This window comes from Zonotrichia albicollis, chromosome 11 (genome assembly GCF_047830755.1).
Source record: "Zonotrichia albicollis isolate bZonAlb1 chromosome 11, bZonAlb1.hap1, whole genome shotgun sequence".
Taxonomy (NCBI): Eukaryota; Metazoa; Chordata; class Aves; order Passeriformes; family Passerellidae; genus Zonotrichia; species Zonotrichia albicollis.
In genome coordinates, this window is record NC_133829.1 from 18,969,693 (window position 1) to 18,985,321 (window position 15,629).

A 15,629-nucleotide genomic window follows, 5' to 3' on the forward strand; every position below is an offset into this window, starting at 1 on the left:
AGGCCTGCACAGAAGCTTGGAGAGCAGACAGAACAGGGCAGGGACAGCAATGCTCTCTCCTTTGCACCCCATCTACCATACCTTTTTACTTAAAAGTGGGTTTTTCTCACTATTACCATGAAGATTTTACTAGACCAAATAGTTTTCTTCTTCAGAAAGTTACTAGTCGTGGGGGTTATTTTACAGGAAGTAGCAGGTTTGCATCACAGAAGGAATGTGTGTCTGCATTGCAATACAACTGACTCTCCAAATGGAAAACTGAAAAAAATCAGAGTCCACATTCAGGAAAAATAATTGTACTTAGAGGAAACATGACAGCCAACTCCTGCTTAATAGACCATAAAGATCTCAGTGCTTCTCAGATCATTTCTGCAAGGAGAATACTGAACTGGTGTTGTGTTACAGACAGCAGTAAAAACAACTGCTCAGGAGAATCCTCAAAGTTCTTCCAAGATATGAGCTCAGAAGACACACAGATATTTACAGGGTATCCCTGTGGCTGTGGACTAGGGGACTGAGCATGTTGGGAGCACATTCACCTGCAGCCAAACAGCCAGGGTTCAAACAAACAAAATAAGCACTGTACAATAAAGCACAGGCAGCAGTTAGCAGCACTGTGTCTCTTTAGAAATTCTCCTCTGGGATAAGATGATTCCCAGCAGCAGAAAATGAAGATGTCTCATGTATTTGTGTCAGTTTAAGACATCAGGGGGGTATGATAGGTGCAAAAATATGAAGAGGAAACAAGGAAAAGAAGAAGAAAAAATTCCAAAAGTTAAAAAAAAAAATAAAATGGTGAAACAAATGAGAAGAAATCCTACCTTCAGCTATTTGGGGTTTTTTTAGAGCTAAAAGACAAACTGGAACACAAAGATCAAAATTTCAAGCTGAAATCAAATTACTCCCATTCCCTGCACTAATAAAACAACGTCAGAAAAAACAGAATCAGCCACCAAGCAGTAATGATGAAGATGATGGATTTCCTGCAGGTAGACATTCTAAAATTACCAACTGAGGACTCTGCAAGTTCACTTGGGGATGATTGCTGCTAACCAAAGCAGGATTTTGTCTAGCTAGTCTGTTCCATTGTAGAAAATAACTCCTATTCCTGCCTTTCACAGACTGAGCACAAGACAGAGCAGCCCTTCCCTGGTCTAAGCATTCCTACTCAACGCCCTGGGTGTTGTCAAAGATGGGCTTCAGGGAGACACAGCCTGCTCAGCACAGGAAATCCTGCTCTGGGAGGACACAATCTGCAACTCTGCAGCACAAAAAGTGCTGTTTGAGCCACTCTGTGGCCTTCCTGCAGCTTTTGATGTGGATTATAATCATTGTGAAAGAGATTGAACACATCTGAAAAGGATGCAAAGGCTGCTGAAATCCCAAATCAAACAAACACTTGGATATGAATTTTAGTTTGAGAAAATGACAAACCAACCAGTAAGTCACAAGGAGACTGGATACTCCAATTAACATGTTAAATGATGAGCAGGTGTGAGACCTGGGAAATTCACTGGGAGATTACAATGACCCTGGAGGGGCTGAGATGTTGGAAGGAAACTGCTCCATGGTTCCCAGGCAACACACATGTGCTATTGTGCACTGACTGCATAGAAAAGGTGATGGAGGACTTCTCCACTCCTCACACTCAGCCTCTGCAATCTCATTAGAAAGGACCATTTTTCTTTATAAACAAAATGGATGTACTTGTTAAAAAATGCAGACAAAGAGCTTTTTTTTTTTTTCATGAGCTAATTTATTCCTATCACTGAACAGGGAGTGGGGGGTGAGAGGTCCTCAAAGGCTGAAGCTTCCAAGAACTATTTCATCTGATGCTCCTAAATAACAAAATACTACCCTGCACCAATACAATCATCCAGCACTGAATGAATGGTCTTGAGGCTCTGCTTTTTAGAAAGACTTCTCATTAGCTTTACTTTGAAAACAGATTTGCACCTACAAAGCAGCATAAAGAGGAAAATAGATACATAGTCCTTTCCTGACATCAATTTCACAGCCAAAACATGTTTTTCATTTTAAAGAGATGCAACATGGTAATTCCTACTAAAACCTGCCTGTTAACACCAGGCAACAGGCAGCAATTCTCTGGGATGCACCAGTTTCATATATTCCCTCTGTACTGCATGTGAAAATAGTTGGCTTAATTTTATAATATCCTCAGAGACACATTTGAAAGGACCTGGCAAATGCAACACTACTTGATATCATAATGAACTGGAATTTGATTTCCTTCAGGAAAATGACATAGAAATGATCATACAGTGTATCTGATTCTATACTGAAACAGCTACTCTCTAAGCAGGGCAGAAAATGCTGGTTTTAGTCTTAGAAAATCCTGCAGGTCCTTTGCATTCTCTTGAATCCCAACTGTGTTACTGCTGCTTTCTCCTGCTACACCCCACAAATTCAGATATGAACAAAGGGCCTTCAAAAGAAAGCAAGTAAGAATGACTACACAGCAGTAAAATGTTTGGAAACAGAAAGGTAAATATTCAACAGTAATGATGCCAGAACTCTTACAAGCATTTCTAACATTTGGCTCCTCTTCCTTTGCTTGCTTATGGCTGGTGCTTGACTCACTCCCTGAAAAGCACCTTTTTACCCTCTGCCTCAGGGGTAAGTGCCATCCAGAGCAGGCTTTTGTGCAAGGTTTGATTGCTTACACCATTATTGTGGCCAGTAACAAATACAGACCCAGCTATGGGCAGTGAGCATCCTCTGCCTCGTTAACCTCAAACAAACTGTGGGGATGGACACTCACCTTGGGCTTGGCTCTTGGTTTCAGCTGCTCCAACTTCTTTGCTGCAGCCTCAATTGATGCTGCAGCCCCTAATAGCTCTGTCTCTGCAATGACTGTTGGGTCTTCTGGATCCACCCACTCTGTCCCTGAAATCAATGGAGATGAGACAATAACTTCAGTGGCACTGGGAGTGAGCTGCCACTCAAACAGGGGGAATTGCAATCACACCTCAAGTGTCCAGTACAGAATGTACACCATAGAAAGCTGATTTTAGTGCCATAATGGTTTACAATAAACCAATAAACCACTGGTTTATGTCACAGAGAAAACTGCAAAGCAGAGGGGGAAGAAATATTTAGTAGGATTATTTTTTCATGAAAGTAACTTATTTAATAATTGTGTAAGCAAAGAAGCTTCAAAAAGGGATGCTGTCCATCCTGGGAACAAAACCAGCTGTCACTCAACCTGTGTTTATCAGAGATCTGACTCAGATGGCTGCCATCTGTACCTTGAGAAGTCTGACACAGAGGTAGAGAGAGCATCCCCAGCACACCCAGCAGTGCCCCTGCTCTGCCCTGGCACCTGGGCACTGGCAGTGCCTGGGGATGAAGCTGGCACTGCCTGAAGGAAGCACACTTGGCAGCGTGTGCCTAACAGTGATGCAAAAAAGGCCAAAGAAGTTTCTGTACCACATCTGAAGGGTAAATTTTTTTTTGCTGTTGACTTTTTGGCATTTCTCTTTTCTCAAAGAATTTTTGTAGATCCACAAAATGAATACTTGGCTGGAAGTGGTTTCAGATTTTTTGAAGCTGTCAGTGCATTATTATTTTTGATTTCCTAACACCATTCTCTGAATGATAAGATTCAGAAAGCGTCCGTAGTCTGGATTGAGGGAAACAATGAAACAGCCAGAAGAAGTTCATAACCTCTAAGGGCATGTCCAAAAACCATTTCTCAGCTCAAATGTTGCACAGAATGACAATATTCTATATTAAACCCTAATACTGGCAGTTAAACAGGATAAAAAAAAAAAAAAAGCAGCAAGTATAAATGCAGTTAACCCCAAATTTGTAAAATGTACTAGGTGCTCTTCAAAAAAAGGCATTTCATAAAGGTTAAAACATTTACATGTTGAATTTGTTAGGAGACGGCTTTATTGTGTACCTATAAATGAAAATGAGGAAAGAAAATTGTGAATGGCTAAAACACATTTTACTTCCCACAAAAACAGCTTCTAAAGTGAATAAAGACATCCTCTACAGGCAGCAAGTGAAAAAAGAAATAATTAGTGTTTTTTTTTATTTTAGTGAATATGAATTAAAATGCAAAAGTCACCAGAAATTCATAAATGTGTCCAAAGATGAGAATAATATAAAGATTTTTAAAAAGCACTAAGAGAACAGAAGAAGTTTGATATTGGCTTGCCTTATCAGCAAATGAAAACAGAAATTTTGAAATATAAGACAATGCAGGAAAAGCTGAAGAATTCAATAAAGCTGCTTGAACAGGGAAATAGCATCATGTAGATCACTGTTCTGTGAAAAAGAGTAATTCTATTAAGAGATAAGGAGGGAAGGAGGAAAGAAAAAATGGATTCCCATATATGAAAATTGCTTATAGTTCAGATTCATTTCCAAAGATCAGGTACTGCTAACAGCAGGAAATAACAGAGGAGAGCTGCAGTGTGTGTGACACAGAACATCAGCCCATGATTTCTGCAGTAATGAGCACTGGGAGCTGCTCCCCACTCACCCTTCATTGCCTCTGCTGACTGGATAAGCTCTGTGACAGCACCTGCAACCCGCTTGGAGAAAGAGGCCAGCTGATGCTTCAGCTCTGGAGTTGCTTTCTGAAGAATCTAGAGAAAGAGAACGCACATTTAAGGGTTCCAGAATACTGGAAGATTCCCAGGGCACTCTAGTGAAAGATTGATTTTGTATAGCAATTGTCTGAAGCCCAGTGAGAGACCTGTAACTGTCAGGAGGCACCAGGAGCAAAACCTTACTCTACAGTGCTGGATGCACCCCAGCAAATGGCACTGCCTTGCACAGCTCCAGACTTCCCTCACCTCAGCATGGACCAGCACTGGCCAGGATGGAGCACATGGATCTGCAGGAGGTCAGGTCACTCTGGATTCTCACTAGCACAGCTTACAAGGAGTTGTACTAAGGTGTGCAGAATTCAGCTGGAATTAGCGTGTTCCTGGCCCCAGCTAGGTGATTAGTGCAATAGTGCTTTGAGCAAACACCACGAGCCCAATGCAACATTACACAAGTTAATACACTGGCTTGAGAAATTTTAGATACTGCATCTGACAACTCTTGTACCTGACAAATATCATTTCCAAAGAAATACAGCTGCAGAATCCCCCTTGGCACTCCTGTAAGCATCCCTAGCCTGAGCACTGAGGGTACAACTGAACTTACTGACAGCTGTACCACAGAGTGCCAGGTGGAGCAATTAGAGATTCCTCATCCCACATGAGCTGCATTTCTGGAGGTTATAAATGAATGAGATTGCAGCCCTAGGGGTTCTAAACCACCAGAGGCAGCCAACACTGGGGTAGGGACAGGGTGGGTATGAGGGGGCAGAACTTGCTTGTGGCTTCAGAGTTAAAAGGCTTAAGGTAGAAAAGGCCTGTTACTTCAATAAAACGGAACATGCCTTTCTTACCTTAAGCCTCTGGACTTTGCAAAGAGACAGAAATAAAATGAGCAAAAGTGTTTGGTCTGTTCTGGCACTCAGTTTGAAACACATAGTGCTGGCCTTCTAGGGGTCAAATCTGAAAAACTCCCCACAGTCCTCTAAACTAAAAATGGATCAGACATCTAATGCTAAATCACTTACTGCAATACAGCTCTAAGAATTCCACTAGCAAGTTCCAATTTTTTTTAAACTATTTTAACTGCTAGTGGCAAGCACAGCTGTGACTAGACTTTTACTTTACATATAAATTTCAGCAAGTTGATGCAAATAATTACAGATGCTCTGTTCTCAGCAGAAAAACTGATTTAGGTTTGCTAATGTGCAGTTATGGCTGCAAACTTCATTTTCACAGACTTTAATATGTCAGCTGAGAGCCACCTAAAAGAAACTGCTGGTCATCCATGAAGCTGATTGCTGATTTAAGTCTTCTCATAAATATTAGTTCAAACACATTTTATTGCTTCCTACAAAAGTAATAGCAGCAGAACAACAAATATTATGGGATAACTAATATATTATGGGATAATTATGTATGGTCAAGCAAAGCCCACTGACAGCAGGATTCATGAGTTTGGATTAGAGTGTAGAAGTTTTGTGCAGAGCTTTGGGGGTGCCATGTCTGATGTGTTGGAGGGTTCTTTGTGAGGCAGTGCTGGCTGGGGATTTTGGGATGGCTTGGAGTGGGTGTGGCTGTGAGAGTAACAGTAACACTGATGTAACAGGGCCCTAATGAAGATTGTGTAACCTCTTCAGTCTGGGGCACAGGCCTGTGCCTAACATGTCTGGTGTTTATTGTGGGCTTAAAACAATGCTGAAATGTCTTAGTTCATTCCTTTGCCAGGGACCTTTTTTAGGTTCAGATCTGTATTTCCTCCAATCTGATCCAGAATGCAGCTCCATGTAAGTACTCCAGTATTCCTCCTGTCTCACAGAGCTGAAATATTGAACTTCCTTTAGCTTTCTATGACAACAAAACTTCATAACCTTGTGACAAACTGACAAAAATGTGTCACTAGGAGTCACTACAGAAAGAGGGCAGGGAGATAACTCTGTTTGGAAGCAAGGCAGTGTGCATGCAGATGAGTCCTCACCAGGAGAACGTGCTCCAGGAGCTCCAGGTATCCCAGCGTACATTCTGTTCCGAAGCGCAGGGCTCTCTCCCGAACTTCCTCACTCACATCTGGGTGGTAGGATGCTTGCTGAGGAGGCAAAACAACATCAGCATCCAAAAGGATCCCACAAGAGATCAGCACAGAGATGGGGAAAGAGAAGGGAGGAGATTTTTTTAGAGTGTGCAAATGACATTTGAGTTCGAGGGCTGGCCATTTCTGTTGTAAGCAAACGGTGCTGGAAGAGCAGCAGAGCTGCAGCTCTGCAAAGGCTCATTAATGCTGTTAGCTTGACAGAGATCTAACACAGCAATAGCAGGGCTGGAACCACCTGCTAAAATACAGAAACAAGCTGCAGCAGGGTCAGGTCTTTGTAAGGATTTCCACTGAGTGTCATGGCTGGCATCTGACATAAGCCCGACTAATTCAACCATTTTATTTTTAATAAAAAGTGAAACCTGCAGCCTCTTCAAGCCTTGTACTTTCTCCAATAAACTTCTAGGGAACTTTTTTATTGAGCAGAAGCACCGCTTGTTGCCAAGGGGAAGTTCCCCAAACGCACAGCATTTCCTCTCACAGAACAGCTCCTTCCATTCCTGCGCCCCTTATCTCCCGCTGCGATGGGGATTTATCTCACAGCTCACTAATTCTGCAAACCCACAGCATCCCGAGCAGGGCGGCGCCGGTCTCTGGGCTCCCTCTGCAGGGGAGCCGGGGATGAGCAGGGCACGGAAACCGCAGGAGCCACCTCCCCTCCTCATCCCCACACCCTGGCCGAGGGGATGGAGATGGGAGGAACAGCACTGAATTTCCTCATCCTCAGCATGCTTCAAACGAGCGGCTGAAGCCCACAAAGTTCAGAACAGTTTTGGTTTTTTTGAAATTTTCAAACACGGCAAAGGGCCCCTAAGTGTTTCTTATGCATACATTGTAAAGAAAGCATCCTAAAACGTCTCTTCTGCATTTAAATATTACTGCAACACAGGGAATTAGAGGAAGCATCCATAGGAGGGAAATAGGAAGTTCCTTCTGTGTTTTGCATACATAGCCAAGACTGGTATCAGAATATTTTGGGAGCATTTTTAAAGTTTAGTATAAATTCTGTGTATTTCAGAGCAGGCTAAAGAGGTGACAGAAATCATTTTAGGAAATAATTTTCATCATCCAGAAACATCCTAACACACATCTCACTATACCAGTGGGACTTGCAACAGAAATGTTTTCTTCTCCAGCCCTGGGCAGAAGGGCTGAAAACTAAAGTGTCTGAAGAAGCAGAACACACATTTCTTATGCTGAAGCTTCCTTCACCATCAGCCTCCTTTTCTCTGCACACGCCAGCACCCCCTGCCTCTGGTGCCACTCGCAGCCCATCAGCAGCACGGGTGCCTTGGCCAGGGAGGTGTGTGAGGGAGCTCCCCCGAGCCATTTGTCCCTGGCTGAGCCCCAGCTGGGCTGTGTCTGCTCCCAGGGCCTGTGCTCCAGCCTGCCTCTGCTCAGCTGCCTCCAGTGCTGAGGAAAGGGGAGAAGCTGTTTCCCTCCATCCACTGTCTCTGGAATGAGCTCAGTGATTGCTCACTTCCATTGCTTCCTGTTGTGCTGTGTTTCAAACTTTCAGGTCCCTTCCCCAGGTGTACCAATACCCTCTTCCCCCTCCCCCCGCCCCCGTCCCTTGCTGAGTGAGTCCTGTCAATCAGGCTTAACATCCCAGCAAAGGCGTCGTGTGATTGGTCAAATTCAAAGGCTGCCCCTCAGGCCCAGAGGTCATTGGCCTGTCTAGGTGTCCCTCATCCCTTGAGACCCCGCCCCTCCCACCTGGTTGGTGGCTCACCTGTCCCCTCCCCACCCCCTGAGCTTAACAGGTGAGTCAGGCCATGCGGTCGGGATTTCTGTTGGAGCTCTTCCCAAGATTCAGACCTGTGTCACCATGGAATAAACCTCTGGATATTAAACCCTCCAGCAGAATCCTCTCCTTTTTCTCTTCACCATCGCCTGAAGCTTTCCTCCTGAGGTAAACGGAGTTCCTGACAAGCCTGGACTTGTTTAGTGCCCAGCTGAAACCATCAGCAAGCTAAAGGTGTCTCTGGGGTGATACAGCACAGCTGCCGCCTTTGGCCTGGCAGCGAGGGGCAGACTGGCCCAGGCACAATCTAACTGGTAATATTGGGATTCATATTCCAATAGCTTCCTATGGGTTTGACAGGCCTTGCACATCTCCTTCCTTTCCAGCAGCACTCACTCCATACAGTGATACTGTGCACAGGTTAATTATGGCATTATTTTATACAAACACGTAATAAAAAACCAGAAATTGTTAGCTTAGGGCCTGCTCTAACATTCAATAAATGTAATTACAGCATTTCCACTGACTTTAATGAGAGTTGTCTCAGTACATCCCACAATAAGCATCCTTATTGTCTTTTGAAATGACATCTCCTCATAACAGCTGAATTAGTAATGAGCACTGTAAATTCATCTACAGCACAGGCATCTACATAACTGCTAATCCTGACTCCTTCTACTACCTGCCTTAGGCAAGAGGCAATTAAATACAGCTTGCATTCAAATTCCTGACACTAGGGAGGTCAGAGCTATGTTCTGTACAATTCTACCACAAATCATATACATGCACTTTTGTCTTGGCCCAAAGAACATAAAAATCTGATAATCTATCAGTGCTATTTCTACAGAGTACCTCAATATCACTGTAAAACCCCTCCAGTGTTTGTCAAATACCACAAACCCCAAGTCCCATTGCATCACACAGCTTTTACAGCATAGTAGGGATGAGTGCTGGTTCCTACCCCTAAAATTCAAGGAATGTGGCTTATCCTGGAAATGCCACATCCAGTAATCAATTTGTAGAAGGAATGACATAAGATTTCTAAGACTCTGAGCAAAATTCATAGAAACAAAGTTTTCTAAATCAAGTCTGGTTAAAACTGTGCATTTAAAATCTTTGTTAAATGATACAGCTATTTTCTCATACATTTTAGATAATGCACAAAATTAATATTCTGGGAGACTTTTATTCTTGTCTGTCCAATAAATGCTCTTGGTGTTAAGAGAGTAGACTAGGTCTCAGGCTTGGCACTCAAATCCATTAAATTAACCGGGAGCAGATGTAAACATAAAAACATTTAAAAATGAATGTTCATAAACAGATATTCAAAAGTATGTACTGGGCTGTGCATGCATGGAAGTGTTTTATAACATGACTAAAACCAGAGGATTCTGTTCCTGAGAATTTGCTGCCTGTTTGGAAAGACAAATCAAAATCTGAAGCACGCAAAGTGGTTAGACACTAAAAAACCTGCCACAAAACTAAGTCCATATAAAAAGTTGCATTCAATGGTTTTGTATAAAGGCAGTTCTAAAGCAAAACTTGCACTTTTGAAAGAGGATCATCTTTAAAACAAAACAACCCTTCTGTTTGGGCAGTATTAGGCTAAAAATCAGTCTGGGACTGATGTAGGCAGTTAGGATTTGACCAGATACTGAAAATCAGACACCACGCAGAGCACCATTATTTTACTGTCACCTTCCATACATGGAAAGGCAAAAGTAAATAACTGTGATTTACAGGCAAAGGCAGTTTGCTACTACAGTCACTACTAAAAATCAAATGGAATACAATCTTCAGAATCCCATTTTTTGATCATTTATGCCTAGATTTTTTTGTCATCACAGAACAAGGCCAAATGGCTTAAGTCCTTTATGTGGCATACAGTGTAGAAAATAGAGCTACAGCTGTTTTTATGAAAAATTTGCAATAAAAATTGCACACATTTTGAAAAGCACAAAAGAAATTGAGCAAACCAACAGATTAAGTCAGAGGGAAAAGAACTAAAGATAGATCAGAGTGATTTCTTTCACCAATCCTTTCACTGTTCTAGGAACACTGAAATTATATTTGTGACCACAGGAATATTTGTATATTCTACTCCTTGCACAAATTATTTGTCTTCTGACTGGAAACCAGGAAATTTCAAAAAATTCACAAAAAACCCTTTCTGAAAGAGCTTTCCTTAAAATTACCTTAACTTTCTCACACGAAAAGCAGAAAACTGAACAACATACATAAGGCTCTCTGGATTTGGAGGCACAAACACACGAAGAGCAGTGTTAGCAAGAAGGGGATGTTTATTTACCTTGCAGGCTGTCAGCATGTCGGACACTGCCTTGCGGCTCAGGTTGGCTGTGGCAATCACATCCTCCTGCCTGCACGAGTTCCCGGCTGCCACAGCTTTGGCCGTTGCCATGGTGATGCCTTTCGTCATCCGGATGGATTCCTCAGGTGATGATGTCTTCTCTGGGACCTCACTGGACTGAAACACCTACCAGTGAAAGCAGAGGGAAAGTCTGATAGCAGCCAAGTCAGAGCACAACAACCATGAGAGAGACAGCAAAAAGCAGCAGCCTTTGAACAGCAGGAAATGAGAAACATATTTGGAGAACTTGGATATCATTGCTGCTTGTCATGGGCCTGGATCTGATAAGCCTGCTCACCTACAGACAGCAGGGAGGAAGAATTAGCTGAGGGAAGGAGACAATAAAAAGGGTTAATTAATCTCATCTGCATTTAACTATCCACAAAACAGTTACAGGCAGCTGTTCAGAGCCTTACCAGGTGAAAATGAAAGGCACAGTAATTCCTTTCATTATATTCTTTCTGTTCCTTTCATTATATTCTTTTCTCATCCTGACTGCTGTTCAGGCTGGCCTGCTCACCTGAGGAAATCCTTCCCCTGCAGAGGCTGGACCCTACCCAGTGCTTGTTGATAGCACAGAGCAGTGGAGACTGAGAACATCACCACTAAAATATTCAAATGTGTCTTAAAAAAGCAGAGGTGGAGCGTTGTCTCTGAGGCTATATTTAGTCTCCCTTAGAAACCTGAAGATAGAATTTTGCAGGGTGAATAATGTGAAAAGAGTTCAAATTACCTGACAATACACAAATTCTGGAATACAGGAACTGTGGGAAGGTGTAGGTAACAAGAGCTGCACAACCGTAATTTGATCACATATTTTCTTTTCCCAAGCTTTATTCTGTATTTGCTTGCCTTTCTTTTAATGCACACCCTGTATTTCCCTGCCATTCTTTTACTGTGCAGGGGCAATTTGGAGTGCACAATTAATCAGGAGGTTTCCTGACCACACACAGTGCAACCTAAGCAGGCCAGTGGTTTCAGAATGCAAATGTCTGGACAAAAATGAGCCTGGTCTATCCTGTGCTCCTGGTAAATCAGTTTTTCACTTCCTCTCTCCAGAAACAGAAGCAATGTTAAAAAATGAATTCTAGTTATACATGCAAAGACATCCCTCAGTGTTGCTCAGTCAGCCCCTGGAATTCCAGACCAAACCTGACACATTTTCTTGAGTACCCATGTGCCACCCTCTGTTCCCCCAGGAATGAGATGGCAACACCACAAGCAGAGGTCCAGCCCTCAGCAATGCTGACAAAAGCAAGAGGAACACTTCAAACAGGTACCAACCAAACTGAGAAAGATGTGATAACCCAGTGACCGATCTGAGCAGGTTTTAGCTCAGTTACAGGATGGGATTTAACAGCCAGGCCTTCATGAGGATACACAACAGTAACTGGTGAGATAACGTACAGAACATGCCTGATCAGGTACCACATCAGGAGGTTTTATGAGTGCCATGTGAATTCCCAATGACTATAAACAGATATTTAAAAAGAAAATACTTTAAAATAAATTTCCTCATTACAACAGCTTTCCTCACACAGTGAAAAGTGGATGTTTGATGGAGAGCATTTGACAAAATGGTGCCACAGTGCAGTTATGGTGTAAGAATTGCTAATCCACAGCCTATACAACAAAGCATTTCCTGCTGAAGACTGTATCTACAGGGCTTTTAAAAACAAAAATGGACTGTAACTAAGAGAAGGAAAAAAATCAGGCTTCTTCACAATCATGCAGGTATTAATTTATGTCATTCATGATTATGCTAGTAAAGAAAAACCCCTAAATATACTTTATGTCTTAAGAGGAAGGAAAACAATTGTCATGGTATAACACTTAATTTGAGAGAGAATTCCACGCTACCATTAATTCCTGCTTACACAGGATATCCACAGCAGGCCATGTATCACAGGTGCAATCATTCCATAATAAGGGAAAAGTAGAAACAAGTTTCAACTGCAGACACAGTATGAGAGTGATACTGAGGAGACACTACCAAAGGCAGGATGAAAAAAAAGTGAACAGCATCAGAGAGAAAACAATATCTGTACTGAAAGCTGAAGGTCTAATGAAAAAGGAAGCAATTGCTGCCAGCTTTGTGTAAGGACACACTTGCAAAAACCACTGCAACAATTCAGTTCTGTACCGTGAGCTCCTGTTTGATGTACTCAATTGTGGCCTCAAGGGCTCTTGTCCCTCGAGTGGCTTCATCTTCTACTGCTTTAACAGTCTTCAAGAGGGATGTGACATTTGTTACCATCACCTGAAGAGGAGAAGCAAAGCAAAACAATAACATGTGAATCCTTCCTCCTGTTTTCAGGGTACGAGGCAAGGCAAGCTGGGAAGCATTGTCAATTCGAATAGGACCTAAGAGATTTCATGAATTCTGCTTGTTTCAGGACTAAATACCAACTCCTGTGTTGGACATGATACCATGATAATTCAGCAAATAAAGGAGTCTTCAGGCAATTAGAAATTGCTGAAGTCAAAATTCCACATGTTTATCAAATGTGATTGCACAGACACTTGCAAATAAAATTTAATAATGTTTTACCTTGGCAGCACCTTTCAGCTGGTACATGGATGGATCATCTGCTGGTTTGCTGGCAGCTCCTTTGGTAGCACTGATGAGATCAGAAAGGGCCTTTGCAACATCCTTGATAGCATTGATCAGAACAACCTAAGGAATGAGAAACAGCCATAAGGCTCAGGCAACAAAGTGTGAGGGTGTGATTTTCAGAGCACAGCTAAAAAAAAAAAAAAAAAAATCTTTCTTTTTCAAACATCTGCAATTTGCTTGCCTGCCTTCATTTTACTGAGATCCAAACAAGAAACTGAAGAAATATTAGGGATTATTCACATGAAAAGTTGTAGAGTTAATTGAAAAACAAAACACATATAGCTGCAGAATGGTAAGAGTTTGTCAGCCTACACAAATAATACACAGCACAGTCCAGACATAAGCTGGATGAACAACTTTAAAGCCCTGCAAGCTCTTCAGAACAAAAACGGGATGAGCCAGAGTTCCAATGACAGTTTAGTAAAAATGAGCCAAATACTTTGCCAGAAGCATCCCAGCTGGAACACAGCAGTGAAACAAAAGCAGAAGGATTACACAAAGGCCTGACTTAGTTCCAATCAATGCTTGAGCCTTTTGACTGTATTCTAAACAAGTGGTATCTGAGTAAACCCAGAAAACTCCTAGAGGAGATGAACCATATTGTGTTTCCTAAAAGCATTAAGTCACACAAAGTTCTACCAAATGAAAACTGTTCTCTATAAGAGTATCAGAAAATCTTAAAACTTCTCACCTGTGTTTCAGGGTCATCAGATCCCAAGCTCGCTGCTCCCAATTTTACCACCTCAGCAAGCTGAGTGATGGTGTTAGCTGATGACTGAGCTGCTTGGGCCAGTTTGTCCTGACTTGAGGCAGCACCAGAAACCAACAATTTGGTGTCTTCCACTAAAGCTTTTGCTGTTTTCAGGATATTTTCCCTGTAGCAAAAGAAGAGGAAGCAGGGAGGCAGTGGAAAATGAGAAGAGGGGAAAAAATGTGTTTTCCAGAGTTATGGTGACTAACATGAAAGAGCTGATCTAAATCCTCATACCAATGTCCCTTCATAACATAACACAACACAGGTCAAAGGTGTAAGTTAAAAGAAAACAAACCCAAAGGCAACTATTAAAACAGCAGCAGAGCATTTGGGGCAAATGCAGGGCAGTGTAATAAAATGAGCCCATCTTGAAAAGAAAGAGATTGGGCAGTAGAATCTGAGAGCATTGTATTTGAATACTAAAATAAAATCTGGCCATGCTGTGAGAGAAGTACCAGCTATTGAACATCCATAATAATCAGCATATTGTAAGAGAAACTAAAGTAATCACAGGTGAGGAAGGTAGAAGGAAGAATGGCAGCATGAACAGGGAGTGTGTCCTGGTCAGGGTTCACCACCCCCTCCCACCCATATCTGTGTTTTGACACGTCAGGACAACAAATCCAAAACAACGTTTGGGTAAAAGAACAAATAACTGTGCAGTTCACAAACAAGTAAAATTCCAGGTTTCCTATTCCTCCTCTCATTCCCCTGCCTCATTCAATTTCATTCACAGGAATCCAAAAAAAGCTAAAAATTTATCTCCATGTCCCAGTCTCTTCTGCCAGTTCCACTGTTCCCCTGGGCATGCACTCTTCCATCTTGTCCAGCAGCACTGACCTGTGATCTGCAAATGATTCATTGTTCTCAGCATTAAGGGTTCCAGCAGTAGCAAACATGATAGTGGTGTCCAGATCTGCAATTATGCCAGACACAGCACTGGCTGCAGTGATACAGGCTTGTGTGCCTTTGTTCCCTGCCTGCAGGGCAGATAGAACCAGGGAGACCTAGAAACAGCAAAAAGCAACAATGGAAAGAAAGTTGGTCCTGTGAATCATTACTACTCTCTATCAGCTTTAACTTTAATTACTAGGTACTGTCTAACTCTGTCTAAATTTGGAATTGTCACTACTCCTGGGATCCATCATGAAACTGCTACAGCTGAGAGCACATTCACACAGGCTGAACCAACGGTGTTTGGTGAGATCTGAAACTCCTGGCACCAACTCTCAATGTTCATGTCCAATAAAAGGAGAGAGATGCCATCCAAAAGGTTCAACACAACTACCCAGGCCATTTATTTGAAGGGGATGTTTCCAAGGAACAAGAAGCCCCAGAGTTTGAAGATGCAGTTCTAGGCAGTTACTTCTATCCTAAAAGGGGAGGACATTGCTGCATGAAACCACATGAGGCCACTGACCAACCCCACAGTAACTGTGACCTGGGAGTGCCCCAAAAGGCACAAGAGCCATCT

The 15,629-nt window shown here is 42.4% G+C and overlaps 1 protein-coding gene across 1 annotated transcript in view; it reads right to left on the reverse strand.

Moving 5' to 3' along the window:
* TLN2 (talin 2) overlaps window positions 1-15,629 on the reverse strand; it is a 146,858-nt gene that overhangs the window by 13,867 nt on the left and 117,362 nt on the right. Inside the window, 8 exon segments of the mRNA XM_074549725.1 lie at window positions 2,783-2,907; window positions 4,514-4,619; window positions 6,559-6,666; window positions 10,725-10,910; window positions 12,928-13,044; window positions 13,336-13,461; window positions 14,093-14,276; window positions 14,996-15,162. Coding sequence (XP_074405826.1) covers window positions 2,783-2,907; window positions 4,514-4,619; window positions 6,559-6,666; window positions 10,725-10,910; window positions 12,928-13,044; window positions 13,336-13,461; window positions 14,093-14,276; window positions 14,996-15,162 — 1,119 coding nt within the window.